The sequence below is a fragment of the Equus caballus genome, chromosome X, assembly GCF_041296265.1.
Source record: "Equus caballus isolate H_3958 breed thoroughbred chromosome X, TB-T2T, whole genome shotgun sequence".
Lineage (NCBI taxonomy): Eukaryota > Metazoa > Chordata > Mammalia > Perissodactyla > Equidae > Equus > Equus caballus.
Window position 1 is genome coordinate 17,336,884 of NC_091715.1, and position 19,858 is coordinate 17,356,741.

Below are 19,858 nucleotides of genomic sequence, written 5' to 3' on the forward strand. Positions count from 1 at the left end.
TGTAGCTCTTAGGATCAACCCAGGGTACAAAATTTAGTGGTGAGTTGCAGCGGCAAAGCAAAACATTTCTCCCACTCACCTGCATCCAGAGCCAGCTACATAATTTGCAGGGCCCAGTGCAAAGTGAAAATGTAGTGGCTCCCTCTTCAGCAATCAGGAGAAAGTGCTGTTAAAGGTGCTAAAATATAAAGCTTTGTCCTGTCTTCCACGGTCCCTCTTTCTCTAGACTTGGCATGGTAGTTTTATTTACCATTTAATACCGTTATAAGTTGTAAGAAAAACTAAAATTTAAAATCATTAGCATAATTTTACCAAATTCATCTTTATATTGTGCAATGCCCATTTTAAATGTAAATATAAGAGCATTTAACTTGTATGTGGAATCACCAAAATCACAGTTTGTATTTTGTAGCTTGTACATGAATATATATTTTGTTCTTACCAGAATAGTAGAAATGTTGCACAAAACTAACTCAGCTCTTTTTATTTCACTTCTTAATACATGCACCTTCTACCAATACTCTCTACTTTTGGCTTACTGATATGTAAGGAAGGACTGAAAGGAAAAGAAACCATGAGTCACCCTGTCTCTCCCTGTCCTTCTATGTCATCTATTGCAGTGTAAATGGTTGGCTACTGCAGGGAAGTAAGAGGAGTAAGAAAGGATGTGATAGAGTTCCTTGTTCATTTGTGTTTCTTAGAATGCCATTGCCTTCTTTTGGTGATCAGAGCAAATTCTGGTTCCAGTAGAAGGAATTGCCCCTTGAGGCTGTCAGAACCCCCACCTATTCAGCCTAGATATAACATGCTTCCCTTGTACTCACTTTGAGTTTCACTGAATTCCCACGCGTTGTGGGTCTACTGGAGTTCTGTGCTCCTGGAGGGAAGCATCATGAATGCTGTATGCAAATGGGTCATCTAGGACCTGTGAGCATACATATCGTACTCCGGTCCTTTGCTCACATGCATGCTTCCTTATCTCCTCAGGCTCTAATTATGAAAGCAAGTTCAAAGGTAAAACTATCAAGGATTTCAAGATAGCAATAGCAGAGCATTAAACCAAGTGCAAGATCCTTCAGTGTGGGGCGTCCCGTGTGATTACACAGGTTGTGTGCCCATGAAGCTGGCCCTTTCTGTATCAGGGGAAGCTACTGGGCAGCTGGAGGCCTCCTGCACATGCTATGTATGAAGGAACTCAGTTCACAGCAGGTTGGACACTGCCAATAGTGTGTCCATGCAAAATGGGTTCTTTCTTTAAAACTGATACAATGCACTTATTTCAAACTCAGTTACATTAATATCCTCTTAGAGGCTGTTGCATGTCTTTGAGGGCTCCCAGCTCCACGAGGAGTACTTTTCAGGTGGGCCTTTGAAACCCCAAGGCTACAGCTGGAAGCAGGTAGTCATCATTGACTCAATCTCTCGATATCCCGTATAATTTTGTTTGTTTCTTTGTCTTTCTCCCAGGATTTCCAGCAGGAGAGCTCCAGAAGCCTTTCTTTTGGGGAACAGAATATCCTCGGTAAGTAAATTAGTAAAGAAACCAGTTATGGACAAGTAAGGAAGAACATGCTGCTTTGGCAGAGCACAGAATATAAAGTCAAAAAACCAAAGCTGATGATTGTTCAGCAAAAAGAGGGCATGGAACCTGGTGTGGGTTGGCCTGACTCTCACCATTTTAGGTATTTGTTTTCTCATTCTTGTTCTAAGGTGTGTGACTGAACAGGAAAGCCAACTTATACGTAGACAGCTTTCATTTTTATTTGTTTATTCACTTATATATTGACTCATACTACAAATATTTGGACATTGAAGGATTGTTAGAATTTGAGTTGATGGTGATGGGTCTAAAACCATTCCAAATGTAAGAAACAATGTGAGAAAAGGAAGGGAAAGTGCTTGTAGAATATCAGAGAGTCTAGTGTGGCTGGTCCAAGTGGTATATGAAGGGAAGTAACAGGAAAGAAGGTGGAGGTTTGATATTGGAGGGCTCTGAATGCCAGGTAAGGAGCTTGGGTATTAATAGGCTACAGCTTATTTGCTCAAAAACTTGCAATAGAACATGGGTAGCTATAGGAGTAAGAGTTCTATGTCCTCAGTGAAGCCATCCATCCTCTATTAAGATATCTGCTCAAAGAATAATTATTAAGCATCTTTTAGAAATATGCAGATACTGGAGACATGGTCATCACAGTCTAGTGAGATGGCTTCCCATACGTCCTTCTGTTCTGGATGGATAGCCTCCAGAACCAGTGAATTGATATCCTTTCTGCTCACATCACCTTTGCCCTCCCCTGAGTGTTGGGTCTAATTATGGGACATCAACAAGCAGAATTGTTTCCAGGGGAGAGAATCAGGATTGTAAATGGCCTAAGACAACATTTCCTAAAGTGTGTATTCTTTGAAGTAGTAATAGAGGCAAGTCGTCCTCCCATTCCTTTTACTTGAGAGAATCACAATACTTAGCAGCATAAAAATTCCCAAGAAGTTCTGCAAGAAAGAACCCTATTTAAATGTTTTTAACCCAGAGTTTCCTAAACTCCTCTTTTCCCTATATTTTGGGAAATGCTCGTCTAGAATTCATGACTGAAGAAAAAAAGTTGGAAGACCTTACAAAAAGAACACTTGAGGGAGAACCTCATAACTGTCTTCACATTTTTGAAGGAAAGTTAAGGTGACAGAATGATTTACTATATTCAGGGAGGTCAGCGGTGTTCAGCTAGAGACTACACTAGACCAACAGAAGACATAGGAAAGAGATTCCGGACTAATATTAGGAAGAGATGTTGTATTTAGAACCACCCAAACAGGGAATGGGCTACTTCAGAAAGGAGTGAGCTCCTGGTTATTGGCAATGCCCAAGGAGAAGTCTTAAAACAATTTGAACAGGTTTTTGTAGTGGGGTTTCATGCCTCTGAGAAGGGGTTGAACCAGCTGGGCTTAAAGCTGCTTCCAACTCTAGGATTTTTGTAAATTTCCAATTCAGACGTAGAGTAGCCTTTACTTGATGATCGTGTGAGATCGTGGTTGCTCCAGACAGCAGTACGGTTGTTTTGTTGTTGACAGAAAATCCTGTGTATATATTAAACCCATTGGGTAGTAAGAACAAAAAAGAAACCGAGTAGGTGGAAAAATAGTTGTCTTCTCCATTTTATTTTTGGAAGGGTGGATTTTCTCTGTAGGAGTCTTCTTATTTCTGGCCAGCCAGACACATATTAAAAGGCATACAAGTTTACTTATTTTTATAACATGCTAATTTAAATAATGTCCATTGATAAAATGGGAGATGTGAATTTAGTATTATGAAACCTTATCGTTGTCAGTCTTAGCTGTATAAAATTACTTTTTCTTTGTCTCTTGTCCAAAGGATTGTGATTATGTAACTGAGAATTGGAACTTACAATGATTCAATCATTTTCAGAATTCTCTATTATCTTTTGCAAATAGGAAGCTCATTGGAGCGGTCCCTCTTAGGGGACATTTATTGCAGAGCAGTTCCTCTAAGCTTCCATTGTTCATCCCTTAAATTCATCCAGTCAATAGCATCAACTGTGGGTTGTAGAGGACTGAGTACTATTCTCAGGGCTGAGAGGTCTGGAAAAACGGAATGTTACAGGCTGCACAGTGATAGCTACTGCTGCAAAAATTAGCACTATGTAAAATTACGAGTTGATCCCACACTGCTATGATAGTTCTATGATTGAAATGCATAATTTTACTCTTACTTCTTTAATGAAGGTTTGCAATGATGGAAAAACAGTAGGAAGCATTTTTTCAAATGCAAATTACCTTGCAGGAAAGAAATAACAAAGGAAAGAATTGCCACCAAGGGGAAAAATTAAATCTTACAGCACTTCCTTGGGTATAGTTGAGACAAACAATTAGCATGTTAAGGATCATTATGTCCTGTAATAATATGTTGCTTCAAAAATTCTCCTTCCTTCCACTTATGGGTCCTGTCTATTTGCTGGGTGACTTTGATGTTGCATGTCAGGAACCAACTGTGAAATATTTTTAGCATAATTGCAAATCTCAGGAAGAATCCTCATAACGAGGATTTTAAGTTGTTTGTAATCCTTGTCCACATGTTAAATGACTAAAAGAAGTTACATATAGATCTGTCACTTGCATGAAGTGGTAAAGTTAATTAATGAATTGGTTAAATCTTTGTTGCTTTCTTACTGTGTACTAGGTACAGAGCATTTAGCAGTGATCAAGTAGATAAGGGTTTGGCCTCCATGGAACTTGTAGTTGAGAGAGAAGATCCCAGACACACACGTGTGGAAGCCACTGTATCAATTTCTTCAGATATCATTAATAGGTTCTGTTTCAGTTATCTATTGCTTCGTAACAAAGTGCTGCCACACAGCCACATATTGGCTCATGATTCTACAGTTTGGGCAGGATTCAGCTGAGACGGTTTGTCTGTTCTGTGTACTGTTGGCTGGGGCTGCTCAACTGGGGCCGGAGGATGTAAGATGACTTTGCTCACATGTCTGGTGCCCTAGTTGGGCTGGCTTGCTGGCTGGGGTCTGGCAGGCCTCTCTCTTTAGAAGTCTCTCAACTTTTGACATCTCTTACTTGCTTCACTTGGCCTCTCTCTCTGGGGCTGGTTAGTCCAATTTCTTTACATTACAGCTGACTTCCAAGGTGGCAAAAAATGGAAGCTACAAGGCCTCTCAAGGCCTAAGCCCAGGAGTCACACCCGGCCCCTTCCGCTGCATTCTGTTGGTCACAGCAAGTCCCGAGGCCCATCCAGGTTCAAGGGGAAGGAAATAGATTGCCTCTTGATGGGAGGAGGGGCATATGCATTCAGACAGGTGGAATTGTCAGTGGTCACCTTTGTATGTAAGCTACCTCATGTTCCTTCAGAGGTGAAGAGAAATAATATAACACCTTTTCCGAACCTGGTTAAGGCTTCACAGGCTTTGCCATTCAGTTGTGAGCTTGTCAGTCACAGCAGCAGACAAACGTGACTACCTTTGAAAGCAGAGTGATCCCTTTTAATCTCTGCTTTATTCCTTTTTTATGACTACATTTGGAAAACAATTTAACTTCTAAGTCTATAGTGATTTTTCAACAGATTCTCAGATAAAAAATAAATGGTATGTTTACTGACAGGATCTTTTCAAACCCTGCTGCTGCTTTGGGTGTTTATAAATATAAACTACAGCTGGAGCAGATTTAGAATCATAGAAGCCTTAGGGCTGGAAGGGACTTGAGAACCCATCTCTTTCACATCCCTGATTTCACAAGGTAGGATGCTAAGGCCCATACATGAACATAATGAAAATGTTAGAATTTATATTTTTCTTTGTCCATTTCAATGAGAAGGGTGTGTTTACAGTTTTGTGAGTGTGGTTATTAGATTGTTATTACCATGGTTACTAGAAAACAGATTATCATGGCTTTTCATTGAAAAAAATTAAAGGATTATGCTCTGAGATTCATGATTGTAATTTTCTCCAAATTATATATTTATGCCATAGATCTCTGAGTTATGGTGCTATAGGAGTAATTGTTGGACATGAATTTACACATGGATTTGATAATAATGGTAAGTACTGGTTCATTGTATAAGCTGCTGCTTTTATGATAATGTTGACTATATGGATGTTAATTGTTGCTATTATCATTGCATAGTGGCATCCTCATAGATTGAAGATTATCCAAGGCAGTATGATTGCTGATTGAAAACTTTTCGCCATGTCTTGCTGTGATGCTTGCAATAAATAAATAATTGTTCCCATTGGTGATGGGGTAGAATGAAAAAAAGACCTTGTAATTTCAATTAAATTAGCTTTGCATTTAGATCAGGATTGCTGTGCTGCCACCATGGTTATAGGAATTGCTTTATAGCTTCTCCCCTTTGTCTTGATTTCTTTATTCACCATCTTGAGATGCTTTCCCTGGAGGTGTGAGCTCTGCTCCTAAGATGATTATACATGCTGCCAAGTTAGGACTCAGCGAGTTAGGACTCTGCAGCTTGGCTGACTGGTTCCTTTATACTATTTCAAGGATTATGCAATGCTTAATCTCTATTTTTCTCTATGCTGGCATATATTCAGAATTTTTTTAAAAGGCTGTGCTTTCCTAATAATGCATAATCTAGAATATACTGTGTATCCTGATGACATTTAAGCAAAAGGAAAGAGCAGAATATGGCATAAACTAAAGAAATGATTGCCCTTTGAGAATCATCATCATTTTTAATCAGCATTCCTTCCTCCTCTAACTTTGGAGTATTATTGGAAATCCACATGAAATCCCTGAAACTTATGAATTAGCAGCAAATTATGATCACACCCACATCCATGCAATGAGTTACAGGCAGACTCAGGAACCCGGCTGGCCCAAGGCAAGGCAACATTGTATATGTTCTTTCATGTCTGTAGTCTCCAACATTCTTTCCTGGATGCCTACCCCAGGGCCAGAGACCCTTTTCGTTCTTCTCTTTCTGGACAATTCTTCCTGTACTCACACCAGCCATTCCTTAATCGCTTAGGTTTTTTGTTCCCCTGATCTCCACTCCCTGTTAAAATGTAGCTGCCTTGTAGTCCTCTGAATCCCCAGAGCCTCACTTTCTGTCTTTGCATGTTTGGTTTATCTGAGAGGAGAGTCTTAGCTAAGAAACAAAAGCCAGTAGTGATCTCTTGGTTCTGGCCTTTCTTCCTTAGGAAATATAAGTACAGTTCTCCCCCAGAATCTTCTGGAGGCCTTCTGGATTCTTTCTCAAGGGACAGAATTTAATGATGGCAATTTCACTCTGTAACCAATACTTAGAACAGTGCGATGCAGATATAAGTATATGCCCAGTAACTATTTAATGATTGGTTGGTTAGTGGGTGGAGGACAGTGACTCCATACTCTCCTAGGGGGTGGTGGTAGTGGCATCTGACCTTGCTGAAGAGCTTTGGATTGTTCCAGTTAACAGCTTTGCTTAGAGGACTTTCTTGTAAGTCCAATGAAGAGTTCTCTGCATAATTAAATTTAAACCAATAGTAATCTTGAGTATAGAAGATAGTTCAGATACACAGATACACTCAAACTTCTTTTTTTGAAGGGTGTAGAGAAAACGAAGAGTGAGCCTGTAGCAAAAAAGCATGTATAACTAATCTTTTTTTTCCCATTATGTTTTGGAGATTTCCATTCTTGTTCCAAGTTCTCTTTTTAGAGCAACTTTCCTTGTCAAAGCGGGACAGATGGGCCTTCCATCCACACTGGTGGCTGTGGAATGATTCATAACAGAGGTTTTATGTGTCTCTCGGCTCCTGGCAACTTGGAAGAAACACGTTGCTATAAGGCTGAGTCAGGGGCTGTGGTCGCAGGGTGTGAATGACTCACCCAGGCTGTTCCTATGGATCATTTGGAATTTCACTGGTAGTGGTGCTCTGGCTCCCTCCATGGGCTTTCTGAATGAAGCCATTTCATTTCATAATCCAGAGAACATTTGAGGTCAGATCAGGTGAAAACAAAGAATCCAAGATTGGTTAAGAATGGTTCATGCCATAAGTTAATGAATCTTATTTTTAAAATACTCTTTGTTAACTTAGAAGGAAAGAACTTCTCAAACCTCTTTCTCCTTTCCTCCCTTTTTACAATGAACCTGTGACACTGGAGAGAAGGCAGGAGCTGCTCCCAAGAGTGGTCCCTGCTGCTGGGGCTGCTTTTTCAAGGCTTATGGAAGTGAGGGAAAGGGAAGATGAAGAAATTAGTTTCCATAAATAATACAAATATCTTTTCACTTTACTTTTTGCTAGGTAGAAAATATGATAAAAATGGAAACCTGGATCCTTGGTGGTCTGTTGACTCAGAAGAAAAGTTTAAAGAAAAAACAAAGTGCATGGTTAACCAGTATAGCAACTATTATTGGAAGAAAGCTGGCTTAAATGTGAGTACAATTGTGGTGAAGGGGGCATCTTTTGGGTCATTTTTCCTCGTTTGGACATTAGCTTGCCTCTGAACATGGGTTCTCAAAGTGTGGTTCCCAGGCCAACAACACCAGCCCTGCAGGGAACTTGTGGAAATGCAACTTCTTGAGTCTTACTCCAGACCTACTGACCCAGAATCTCAGAGGGGTGGGGGAGGTTGGGCTAGTAGTCTGGCAGTCTGTCTTTTCACAAGCCTTCCGGTGATTCTGATACAAGCTAAAGTTTGAGAATCACAGCCTAAACATTAGTTTGTTTTCCTAGATTCAGATTAATGTAGAAAATCCTGTAGCAAAGATAAACAATAAAATTCTTGTAAATCTACATCCATATGATTAAAAAAATTTTCCTTCAAACTACTGCTTAAGTTTAGTTAATAGAAGTAAAACTTCACTAATTTGAACTAATGACTCTGAATTGGCTAAGAGTTCTTAGCTATAGAAATTTGAACAAAAGAAATATGCTTGTAAAATGTTTATTTTCTATTATATATACATATATAAATTTACATAAAGGCACAAATGAGATCTCATGCATGCTGTTTGTGTGTGTGAAGTTTTGTTCCTTTTCTTTTTATGTCTTTACCTCCCCCTTTCCTTCTCATCAGTCTTATCTTCCCTACCTGGAATCTATCTTAATCACCCTGATACTTTTTCCAATGCTCATGTAGAGATACACACACACACATACACACACGCGTCCTTTTAGTTCATAGTTTTCAGTGGCTGCCTAAAAGTCCACAGTGTGACTATAATGTCCTCAACTAACCTCTTGTTGAGGGGTTATATTTTCTCTCCAATTATTTTTCCACAATAAATGCTGCTGCAATAAACACTCTTATTATGTGCATATTCTTTTTTTCCCTATAGGATAGATTCCTACTGTCACCAACAAATTATAATATTTCATATTCCCACCAGTGATGTATGAAAGATCATTTATCTCTTGAGTTATTTTCTTGTCAATTTATGAGAACTTTTTTTAATATTATGGATGTTCAGATTTTATCGATCATTCACATTATAGTATTTCCCCCTGATATATTACTCATCCGTTAGTCTTTGTATATGGTGTCTTTTGACATATAAAAATTAAGCATTTCTGTATAGTCAAAGATACCTATCTCTCAAAAAGTAGTTTCTGCATTTCCGTTCTACATCACATATGTAGTCTCCCAGCCTTTCCGGGGAGGTTTTTGTTGTTTTGTTATTTTACATTTATGGAATGTACGTGAAACTTATTTTTCTGTGGAGTTTAATATGAGAGTTCACACTTATTTTCTTCCAAACGATAGCCAGTTGACCCAGCATCATTGATTAAAAGACATTTTTTTCTCACTGAATTGAATGTTTGTCAAATATTAGAATCTCATATATGCTGAGATAAATTTCTAGATTATATATTTTATTCTGCTGATTTCTTTGTTGATTTCTATACCCCTGCCGTATTACTGTGGCTGTATGGATTGTTCTGGTATCTGTTAATATAAGCTCTTCCTCACTGTTCTTTTATATACTTGGCCATTCTCAGACAAATATACTTCTATATATGCTCAAAGATCATTTTACCCATTCTGCCCCCCTGGCCTCCACCCGTGCAAAGAAAATGCCTTTGGGATTCTGAGTTAAATCACATTAAATGTATGGAATTTACATTTTTTTAATATAATCTTCTTGTTCAAGAACATGGTATGCCTTTCCATCTGTTTGGTTTGTTTTAGGTTTCCAAATGCAATTTTATGATTTTCTCTATATAGTTTATCTCCTGTACATTTTTTTAACTTCTTTTTCCTTTTCCTTATTTTGCTGGTTTGGTCAGGTTAGTTTTTATGCCTTTCACCCACTATTAATTTTTTCTGGTAGTTTTCCATTGCGTTTCCTATCCCTGCTTTCATAATTATAAGACACAGATTTCTCTCATTATATTTGACAATAAGAAACCAATAATGAAGAATTGTTGGTAGGTTATGGATCTGCAGGAAGACCTTCCTTTAAAACACACATGTACACACTGTAGGCTTCTAATTCATCTGGTCAAGGGCACAACACCTAAGAGAAGCGAGGACCACACAGAACTGGAGTAGATCCCTGTATCTTCAGGTGGTTTCCCCAGGGTCTCTTGGTCCCTTAACTAAGCATGTACTCCATCCTGATATCTTACTGGGGCTGGGAAAGCACCCAAATCCTTGCTATGCCTTAAGTCTATTGTACTTGGGGTTTATTTCACCATCGCAGAAGAAGTTAGGTAAAAATCCATGCACTTTAAAAGGGAATGTTTATAAACACTGACTTGGTCCTCCTGGTTCTTTTTTTTCCCTAAAGATTGGCACCTGAGCTAACAACTGTTGCCAATCTTCTTCTTTTTTTTTTTTCCTCTGCTTTTTCTCCCTCAATTCCCCCAGTACATAGTTGTATATTTTTAGTTGTGGGTCCTCCTAGTTGTGGCATGTGGGACGCCGCCTCAACATGGCCTAAGGAGTGGTGCCATGTCCGTGCCCAGGATCCTAACCAGTGAAACCCTGGGCCGCCGAAGGTGGAGCGTGTGAACTTAACCACTCGGTCATGGGACCAGCCCCTCTCCTGGTTCTTAAACCATATTCAGCACAAGGGAGACCGCACCTTATCCAGGTGGGGAAACCAGAGTCTGTATCCTTGAATAGCGTCTCTAGCTCTTTCATCAATGTCCTGGAAAGCCATTTTGCTGCCCATATTTTGCTTTTTATATCTACAACTGTGTCACGAGAAGAACTAAAATGGGTGCCTCTGTGTATTTGTATTTAATTCAGGGGTTATCACATTGTAAAAACCCATCTAGAATACATGTTGCTTCAAGAAAAGCATAGGGGAAGGGTTCTAGAGTCAGACAAAGGTCCAAATATTGGTTCAACCAATTACAAGTTTTTTGAACTTGGGCAAGTTACTTAACATTCCTAAGTCTCAGAGTCTTCATCTGTGAAATGGGTAACTATTTCTGAACTCATTAATTTATTGTAAGAATTACGTGACTGAAATAATATAAAGCAACAGCACAATGCCTGACATACATAAGTGCTCAACAAGTTGTAGTTAATATTCCTAATACTTTGTGACATACTCATAGGTATGCCATCCCACGGGAAAACAAAGCCAAAGACTTTGGGACTGAAAAAAACCCAAGAAACAATAGAAGAGCAGTTTTCTTGAAGGAAGGGAATGCATATTTCCTAGTGATTATTATATGCAGGCATCAGAGTTAGACTTTTCACTTACTTGAAACAAATTTCATTGTCATACTGGTCCTGAAAGGTGTACATATTACTAGCCTATTTTACATATGAGGAAACTGAGGCTCAAAGAGATTTAAACTCATGGTAGAGTCTAGATTAGGGCTTAGATTGGCATGACTCCAAAATCCATACTCTTCCCCCCATATCATGCTCTGGTTCTCCTACTTTAAGTTCATTTTATACCTAGGCGATGTGTTTTGGGGGCTATTCTACAACGTTCATTTTGGCCAAAGTGTCAGATATTGAAACTGAATTCTGGCAAATGTGTACCTTTGTCACAAGGACGATAGAAAAGGCATGCCTGTCTCAGCATAAATCCACTCAACCATCAGAAAACAGCTTCATTCTCATTCCCAGAGGAGAGGGGATGGCTTCCTTTGTGGATATAAAGGGCCACGCTTTATTTTTCTGGCTCCTTTTGTGGAGGCCAGTCATCTGTGCCTGAATCCTTCTTTGCAGTGAATTGGGGGGAGCTCTGATGGAGCGCCACAGAAGCAGACTGTTAGCAGCTGTTGAGTCCTGAGGGAAACCTAGGGCCGTATGGTCTACTGAGGCGGTCCAGAGTGGGAAGAGCCAGAGGGGTGAGGCTACTCCCCAAACCTCTAATTTAGATAAAGCTTAGAGGAACAAGGAAGGAGATTAAATTCGAGCATGAGTGGATATACATAGAAGCACCAGAGTCAGGAGGAGTTGAGACTCAAGAAGGTAGCATATTATGGAGCAGAGGGTCTGGAGACAGACTGCTTGGGTTTGAATCCCTGTGAAGTGTGGGCAGTTCACTTAATAACTGTGTCTTAGGTCAGGTTCACTAGAAGCAGAGCCCAAGAAGGGAATTTTTAGGTGAGTGATTTATTACAGAAGTAGTTTCAGGAGAGACCTGTAAGGCGATGAGGAAAACCTGTTGGTTTGAGAAGTTTAGCCTCAGCCTTTTCCCACAGAGGGTTCTGGAGCCTGAATTGCTCTATGGAAATTGTTCAGCCCAGAGTAAGGGGCTGGGCTGTGCTAACCACACGTCAGTTACTGAGAGGTGGGGGGATCACCTCCCGGGAATCTCCAGGTAAGGCAGCTCCTATAAGCTAAGACTAATCTTCCTGAGCTGGTAGCAGTTGCAGGAATGGGTGCACAGTCCTGGTAGAAAAGGGGATCTGGTGCGGCACCAACGACATCTGCTGCACACTCTGAGCTTTAGATCCATTGTTTGTTAAGCAAGGATGGTGATAATAGCACTTAACCCTGTAGGACTGTAATGAAAGAAAGAATGTATATGAAGCAGGAGTGGTAACGTTTTTGGGACTGAAGCTAGTTGGGTCCTGGGTGATTACAGAGATTAATGTTTTCTGAAGATTTGTTTTTACTTGTTGGTATTGCTTGATACCTGGGTGATTGGGCTAGCTTGAAAGGAAAGAGTTGGTAGGATCCATGGCTTGAAAGTTTAGAGCAGGGTGTATTCATTTCCTGTTGCTGCTATAACAAATCATCACGAATTTAGTGACTCGAAAGAACAGAAATTTATTATTTTACAGTCCTGTATGTCTGACTCAGGTCTCAGTGGGCTAAAATCAAGGTGTCAGCAGGGCTGCTTTCCTTTCTAACTGTTCTGGGGGAGAGTCTGTTTCCTCACCTTTTCTAGCTTTCAGAGACTGCCCACATCCTTGGCTCCTGGCGCCTTCCATCTTCAAAGCCAGTAATGACTGGTCCAGTCTTCTCACTTTGCATCACCCTGACACACTCACTCTCCTGACTTCCTTTTCCTCTATTTATATGGACCCTTGTCATTACATTGGACCCAGCTGGATAATGCAGGTTCCCTCTCAAGATCCTTAACTTAATCATAATTTAAAAGTCCCTTTTGCCACATAAGGTAACATTTTCATAGTTTCCAGGGATTAGGACATAGACATTTTTGGAGGGGAGCATTATTCTGCCTTCTTTCTGTGTGGGGATTGGCAAACTTTTTCTGTTAAGGGCCAGATAGTAAATAATTTAGGCTTTGTGGGCTGTAAGGTCTCTTGCATTTATTCAACTCTGCCACTGTAGTAAGAGAACAGCCATAGACAAAATGTACACGAAAGGGTGTGGTTGTGTGCCAATAAAACTTGATTTATGGACACTGAAATTTGAACTTCATATAATTTTCACATGCCACAAAATATTATCCTTCTTTCTATTTTTCCCCCAACCATTGAAAAATGTAAAATCCAGTCTTACCTTGCAGCCTGTACAAAAATAAGTGGCAAGTTAGGTTTTGCCTTGTAGACTGTATTGGTTTAGAATATTTTTCATCCTAGCCTATTTAAGGGTTTAAGTTAAAAACAATCTTCAGATGCTTGGAAGAATTTCTTCACCATGCTTGGCTGGTTGTCATACATGTTGCAGACCTTGACCTTGTGGTCTGTGCTACTTCTGTTTGATTTTTGTTCCCCGTGAGAACTACCCTCTTTTTAATTTTTCATGGAAATTACTGAAGATCACATGGTGCTGGTTGGTCTTGAAATATTGTTCCTATGTGGATGGTAGATTTTTGGAAACACAAGTACACTGGAAAGAATTCTCAAATTATGTGAATTAATCAGAGAAAGTAATCTGTATATTGACATTTCTATTTTTACCCCATTAAACCAGAGTCACTCAGAATATTCTTAACATTTTATTGGAACTGGCTAAATTGGTGAGAATAAAGAGGTGGGTAAGAAAGAAATGTGTAGCATAATAAAATAGAAATTATTATATTCAGGAGCACCTTGCTGGGGTTAGTTTGCCATCTCACAATATATTATGATTACTTCTGTTTTATTGAATGTAATTTTCTCTTTAAAATATGGCATTTTTTCTTGCTATCATATTTATGCCTCTTGCTGAATGATAGTTGGCTGTGAAACACTCTGTTTTTCTTTTTCTCTTTGTTAGGTGAAGGGGAAGAGGACCCTGGGAGAAAATATTGCTGATAATGGAGGACTGCGGGAAGCTTTTAGGGTATGCACTGCAACATTTGCTGTGATTTTAAAAATGAAGCTATAAAACACCATATTGGGTGTACCTCAATTTAGAGACAGACATGTTCTTGAGGAGTTAGATTTCTGTAAATTCTGTGAATTTCTGTAAATAGAATTATATTTCCCCATTGACTCTATTATACTCTACTATATGACTAGAGCGGCAGTTCTTTCTTTTTTGGGGGGGGGGGTGTAAAGTCACCCTGAAGAATAATATTTGTTATTAAGAATCATGTATTTAAAGGATAGTTTTCAAAAGATACATTCACAATAATATCAAAGCATGCTACAGAAATCTCCTTGGGGCTAGGTTCATATGAGTTTTCCTTGAGTACACTCTCTCTATAGCCCTTCTCATAAGTTTCTCTTAAAATACCAAACTTCTAAATTATGGCCTGAGGCTAGTGGTTCTCATATAGTGGGCCAGGTAAGAGTCCATAATAATGTTTTCATCATCCACTGGTCTGTGGTTAAACGAGAAACATAAGGATTATGTGGAAAGATTTTCATAAAGCTAAATGCATTCAATGTAAAGACCAGGCTGTTATTCTGAGGTTGTATTCTTCCTATATTCTAGTTAAAATATACTTTATTTTATAAAATCATGGTGATTGAAGATGATAGTTTTCCCTCTTACTTGGCAAAGTGAAAAATTGGCAATATGTTGACCCCTAAATTTATTTCCATAGGCCTTGCTATTGTGTTAGATTTGTTTGTTCCCTGGTAGGAATAGAAAGAACAGCTTTTGTGTGTGTGTGGGGTGGGGGGAGGGTGGGGAGCAGTTATTTAACAAGTGAATGCTTTGACCCAGATGCTTTGGTATCTATTGAGTGTAAGGTCTTTCTGCAGGTAAGCCAGCCTCACTGTTGAGCAATATGACATTGATTTGCATTTCCAGGTGTTTGTTTTCTTAAAAGAAAACTTGACAGGATGCATTTTGCACATGGTGGAGGACATATTTAATATTTCTGCTCTGGATGAGAGAAGAGAAAAGCCATCACGGCAGAGGATCATCTATTCTGCTTCTCTCACCAGGCTTACAGGAAATGGATAAATGACAAGAGGCAGGGAGTTGAGGAGCCTCTCCTACCAGGCATCGCATTCACCAACAACCAGCTCTTCTTCCTGAGTTATGCTCACGTGAGTAGACCAAGGAAGGGCCATCAAAGATAAAATGTGGGACTTGGGCTTGCTCCCTTGATAAAAGGTTTGGGACAAAAGTTTAATGGCATAACTTTGATTTTCACTGAAATTTTATCTTGCTGCTTATCTTCAGGACAAGTTTCACCTTCTTAATGTTCTATGGGACATAGTTAATTACTAATTGGTCAAGTTTTATTGATATTTTTAATCAAGTGGGTTACCAGCCCTGTGGTGACTCACTTGATATTTCTTTAATATATCCTGACTTAATGTATTTGATGCTATTTGTAACCATTTCTAGTGACTCGTTATTTGGCTTCCATGGTCCTGCCCTTTCCTGCATTCCTCTTTCTCCTTTGCCTCATTTGTTGACTTTGTCCTATCACTCTCAATCTGCGGGGGACCCTCAAAGCTATGTTCCCAACTGTCAAATGAATATGTGAAGACTACTAGAGCTGAAAAAAGCAACAACAAAGGCAAGGGGAGTCATGTCACTCTTTTGTGAGTTTAGTGGGCTCTCAGCAGAAATTGAAAGAAGACATGCACTAAATAAGGCACAGTTCTGAGTTCGAGTCTCTGGCCAATGAAGCAAGTGCCAATTCTTCTTTGTTATTTGTTATCGCACTGGTTTATGTTGCAGATGTGTAGGCCTCATTTTCAAAGAGGTCAGGGATAGGTTGATGAAGGTTCTAATACATGGCCTCACAGTGGGCAAATGTGTCTGTATGCTCAAAACTAGACAAAAGTTTTCATTAGTACAACCCTTTGTTCCTCAGTCTTTGCATTCACTCCTCAGTAAGCTCATCCATTCCCATGTCTTCTTTGGCTGACTCTGGTTAAAGGATTCTCACCTGTCTGGGGTCTTTTATTTCTTCAGCTGACATGACAACACTAAATAAATGATCACTTATTAATATGACATCAACAAAACTGGAGTCATCAACAAAATGACTTTTCTTTTTAGTTTTTCCATTTCTGTCAATACACCCCCAGTCTTTGGGTCTTCCTGGTTAGAAAACCTGGATTCTTAGGTCTTATCTATCTTCATTTTTATGACACCTGTCCCAAAAGCTAGATGATTTCATCATTTTAACTGCTCTTCAGATTCCACCTCTTTTTCTCCCTCTTACCCTTCTCGCATCTATAGGCTAAGCCTTGATCTCTTCTCTTCTGGATCATCCCAACAGCCTTATGGCATGTTTTCCTGACTTTGGCATCTTTCCACCACTGTCTGTCTTACATGCTACTGAAATACCACTTTTATTTTGTTATTCACCTGCTGAAGGAACTGCAGGGGCTCCCAAGTGCCTACCTCATTGAGACCAAACACCTCCAGCTGGCTTTCAAAGTTCTTCTCAGTCTTACACAACTCTACCCAACCAGCTCTGAATTCCCACAGCTCCACCAGACTCACCCTTAACCAGGCGGGTGTCCTCACTTCTCCCCCACAATGTCATGCTCATTACTGTCTCTGTGGCTTTGCTTTTGATCTTCCTTCTATAATGTGACCCCCTTCCTACTCCTCACCCTCGGCTTATTCAGTCTCATCTTCATCTTTCAGTATCCATGTTGAGTTCCACTTCCTTCACATCTTCCACAAACTTCCCCAAGGACTCCATTTCTCTCTTTCTTTTTCTTTTTTTAACTTTCCAACTCCTTTACACTTACCTTCATCACCAGGCAGTTGAGTACTTAATTGTTCTCAAAATGTTGAAGACTTTTAGTTTTATTTCCATAGCTAATCTTCTGGATCCTTACACTTCATGTGTATCTCCATAGCATCCAGCAAAGATGCTGGGTATATTGAAGATGCTTGACATTTTTAGGTGAATTGCTTGAAAAGGATAAGACTAATAGTTCAATTAAGGAGACTTTCTTTTGGGTCAGTACTGGGTCAGATATCTAAAGTAAGCACACACAATATAGTTAGAACTTTCTAGAGCAGGAGTTGGCAAACTAGGACTCATGGGCCAAATATGGCCTACTGTCTGTTTTTGTAAATACTGTTTTATTGGAAAACGGCCACACTCTTTCCTTTGCGTATTGTCTGTGGCTGGTTTTGTGCTACAACAGCAGAGTTGAGTAGTTGCGATGGAGACCTTATGATCTGAAAGGCCTAAAATATTTACTGTCTGTCCCCTTACAGAAAAGGTTTGCTGACCCCTACTCTAGAGGACAAAGTACAAGGTCCATCACTTCTTACCTAGGCTTTACTTACTTAGAGTCCATCCATCCTGGTACATCCTAGTCCGCAATATCGCTTTGTAGATGAAGTAACCTAACTGGTAGCAACATATTACAGTCATAATTTTGAAATGTCTCCAAATAAAATTCCAAACCATATCTAATTTATTTTAAACTAAAGAGATTTAGGGAAAAATGGCAAGCTATTTTATATCACTAATGAGAAATTTATCTTGGAGCTTTTCCTACTGCCGGGTTGAGGAGATTTTCAACCCTTTGCACATTGGAATGAGTCTGGTTATAGGGAGTAAAATTATTTTCTCTCCTGAGGAGGTACTAGGAAAATAGTAACAACTGTAATGCGTTTTCAGAAATCTCTTAAATGATATATGCAGCAAAGATAGTACTATATAGTGATGTAAGAATATAAGAAGAAATAACATAAGAAAAAATGAGGTAAAATCGAATGCCAGAAATGTCACATTAGCTAGCTTCTGAGGAAATTAAGGAATCACATTATAAAAACATCTTCAAAGTCAAATTGGGAACCACAGTGACAGACAGTTTATAACTATCTTCATCAAAAGCAATAGCATCACCTCACCTTTCCTGCTTCCTCTGTCCCTGTAGTTTCTGTGACCTGTCAATTCTTCCCTCAGATATTCTTCATGTCCTTCCACTTCTCTCCATTCCCATTTCTACGTATTTAGTGGACATTCATTAAGAATCTTCATGCTGCCCATAAATAATCTTCTAACTAGTCTCTTATTTCCTCCTCCTGCTATATACCCCTGCCAGATAAGTCTTTTAAAAATAGGGATTTTATAATTTTCCTGCTCAAAAACAATGTTTAAATATAGTTTAAACACTTTAGCCTGTTGCTCAGGACTTCAGAAATCTGGCAGCATCCTCTCTCACCCCTGGTCTCTCATTCCTGCCCATTATACACCACACAGTCAGCCAAGCTGAGTGTCTTGCTTTTTTTCTCAAATATGTCTTTGCTTCTGTTTTCTTTTCCACTTGGAATTCCCCACATCATATTCATGTGCCCTGGTTCTGTTCATACTTCAAGACTATATCATTTTTCAAGACATGCTTCAGGTCAGGATTAAGTAAGTTATGGTACAGAAACAAACAATGCAAGGAAAGTTTCTTTCATGTTCCTGCTCTATGTCCAACATGGGTCAGCAGTGGGGCTGTGCTCATAGTTATTACTGAAGGACCTGGGTTTTAGAGTCTCTATCTTGGTATACGCTCCCATGGTCACCACAGGGATAGGAAAGAAATGTGGACTGGTCCTTAATGTAGCATCTTAAATTGTTCTTAAGGCTCTTAAAGCTTCTGCCAGGAGGTGATTTTTAAAGCATCCTCCAGGAGGCGATATAGATTACTTCTGCTTGCTTTTCATTCGTTAGAGCAAGTCATATAGCCATGCCTAACTTCAGAGGAGATGGAGAAATGTCCTCCTATCCAAGGCCTGGACTAAGGTGAGGCAAGCAAGGCCCCCAGGGTGCAAAATACTAACTTCTCATGACCATACTCAATAATGATGGTTGGTTCATTTTATTGATTCAAATGAGTATGGTTAAATTTGATAAGGGCTATTCCAAGCATTTTAGTAATTGAATGAATATATTGGTTGATTCCTGGGCACATACACTCTTCTCTTGATTTAAAGCATTTGTCTGGAAACCATAATTTACTCACATTGTGGAATTGTCCACAATGATAAAACCTTCTACTCTGGGGATTAGAACAATAGATGTTACTACTGACCAAGGTTTTATCTGATCTACTAAAACTGTTTGTCATCCATGGATTCTAAAATTACTCTACAGTATAATTTGGAGCAGTTAAGGCAGTAGCAAATGTGTAATTGGAAGGGAAACGTATTTATTGAGATGCTTTTCTCTTCTAGGTGAGGTGCAATTCCTATAGACCAGAAGCTGCCCGGGAACAAGTCCAAATTGGTGCTCACAGCCCCCCTCAGTTCAGGTAAATGGGCAACATTAGTTTTTAACTGTGCGTCTCTCCACCTCCTCCGCTTTCCAGCCATCCCAGTGCTCTAACAAATAGGTGATCTGAACAAAAGCCTGAATTGTGAACAGTGTGATATCTACATTTTACAGACACAAAAAGAAAAGTCTGGCCAAACAGAAACTAAGCATCTTTTCTTTCATTAGTAGGAAGCTGGTTTAATCAGCATCCTCTCAACTATATTTCTCTGGTGAGCACTTGTACCCACCTCTAGTCTAGTGCTGTGTCAAGAGATCCATGAGATTGTGCAAGACTCCAAAGGGAATTTAGAATCCAAATCATAGCTTTAATATTGATTTCCATTTATT

The 19,858-nt window shown here is 39.4% G+C and overlaps 1 protein-coding gene across 3 annotated transcripts in view; it reads left to right on the forward strand.

Annotated features, from left to right (window-relative positions):
* Positions 1–19,858, forward strand: part of PHEX (phosphate regulating endopeptidase X-linked) — a 195,107-nt gene that overhangs the window by 168,949 nt on the left and 6,300 nt on the right. For all 3 annotated transcript variants that reach the window (XM_001493470.7, XM_070256769.1, XM_023633503.2), the window contains 6 exons: positions 1,468–1,522; positions 5,490–5,557; positions 7,761–7,891; positions 14,101–14,166; positions 15,222–15,326; positions 19,432–19,508. In XM_001493470.7, coding sequence (XP_001493520.1) covers positions 1,468–1,522; positions 5,490–5,557; positions 7,761–7,891; positions 14,101–14,166; positions 15,222–15,326; positions 19,432–19,508 — 502 coding nt within the window. The remainder of the gene's footprint in view (positions 1–1,467; positions 1,523–5,489; positions 5,558–7,760; positions 7,892–14,100; positions 14,167–15,221; positions 15,327–19,431; positions 19,509–19,858) is intronic.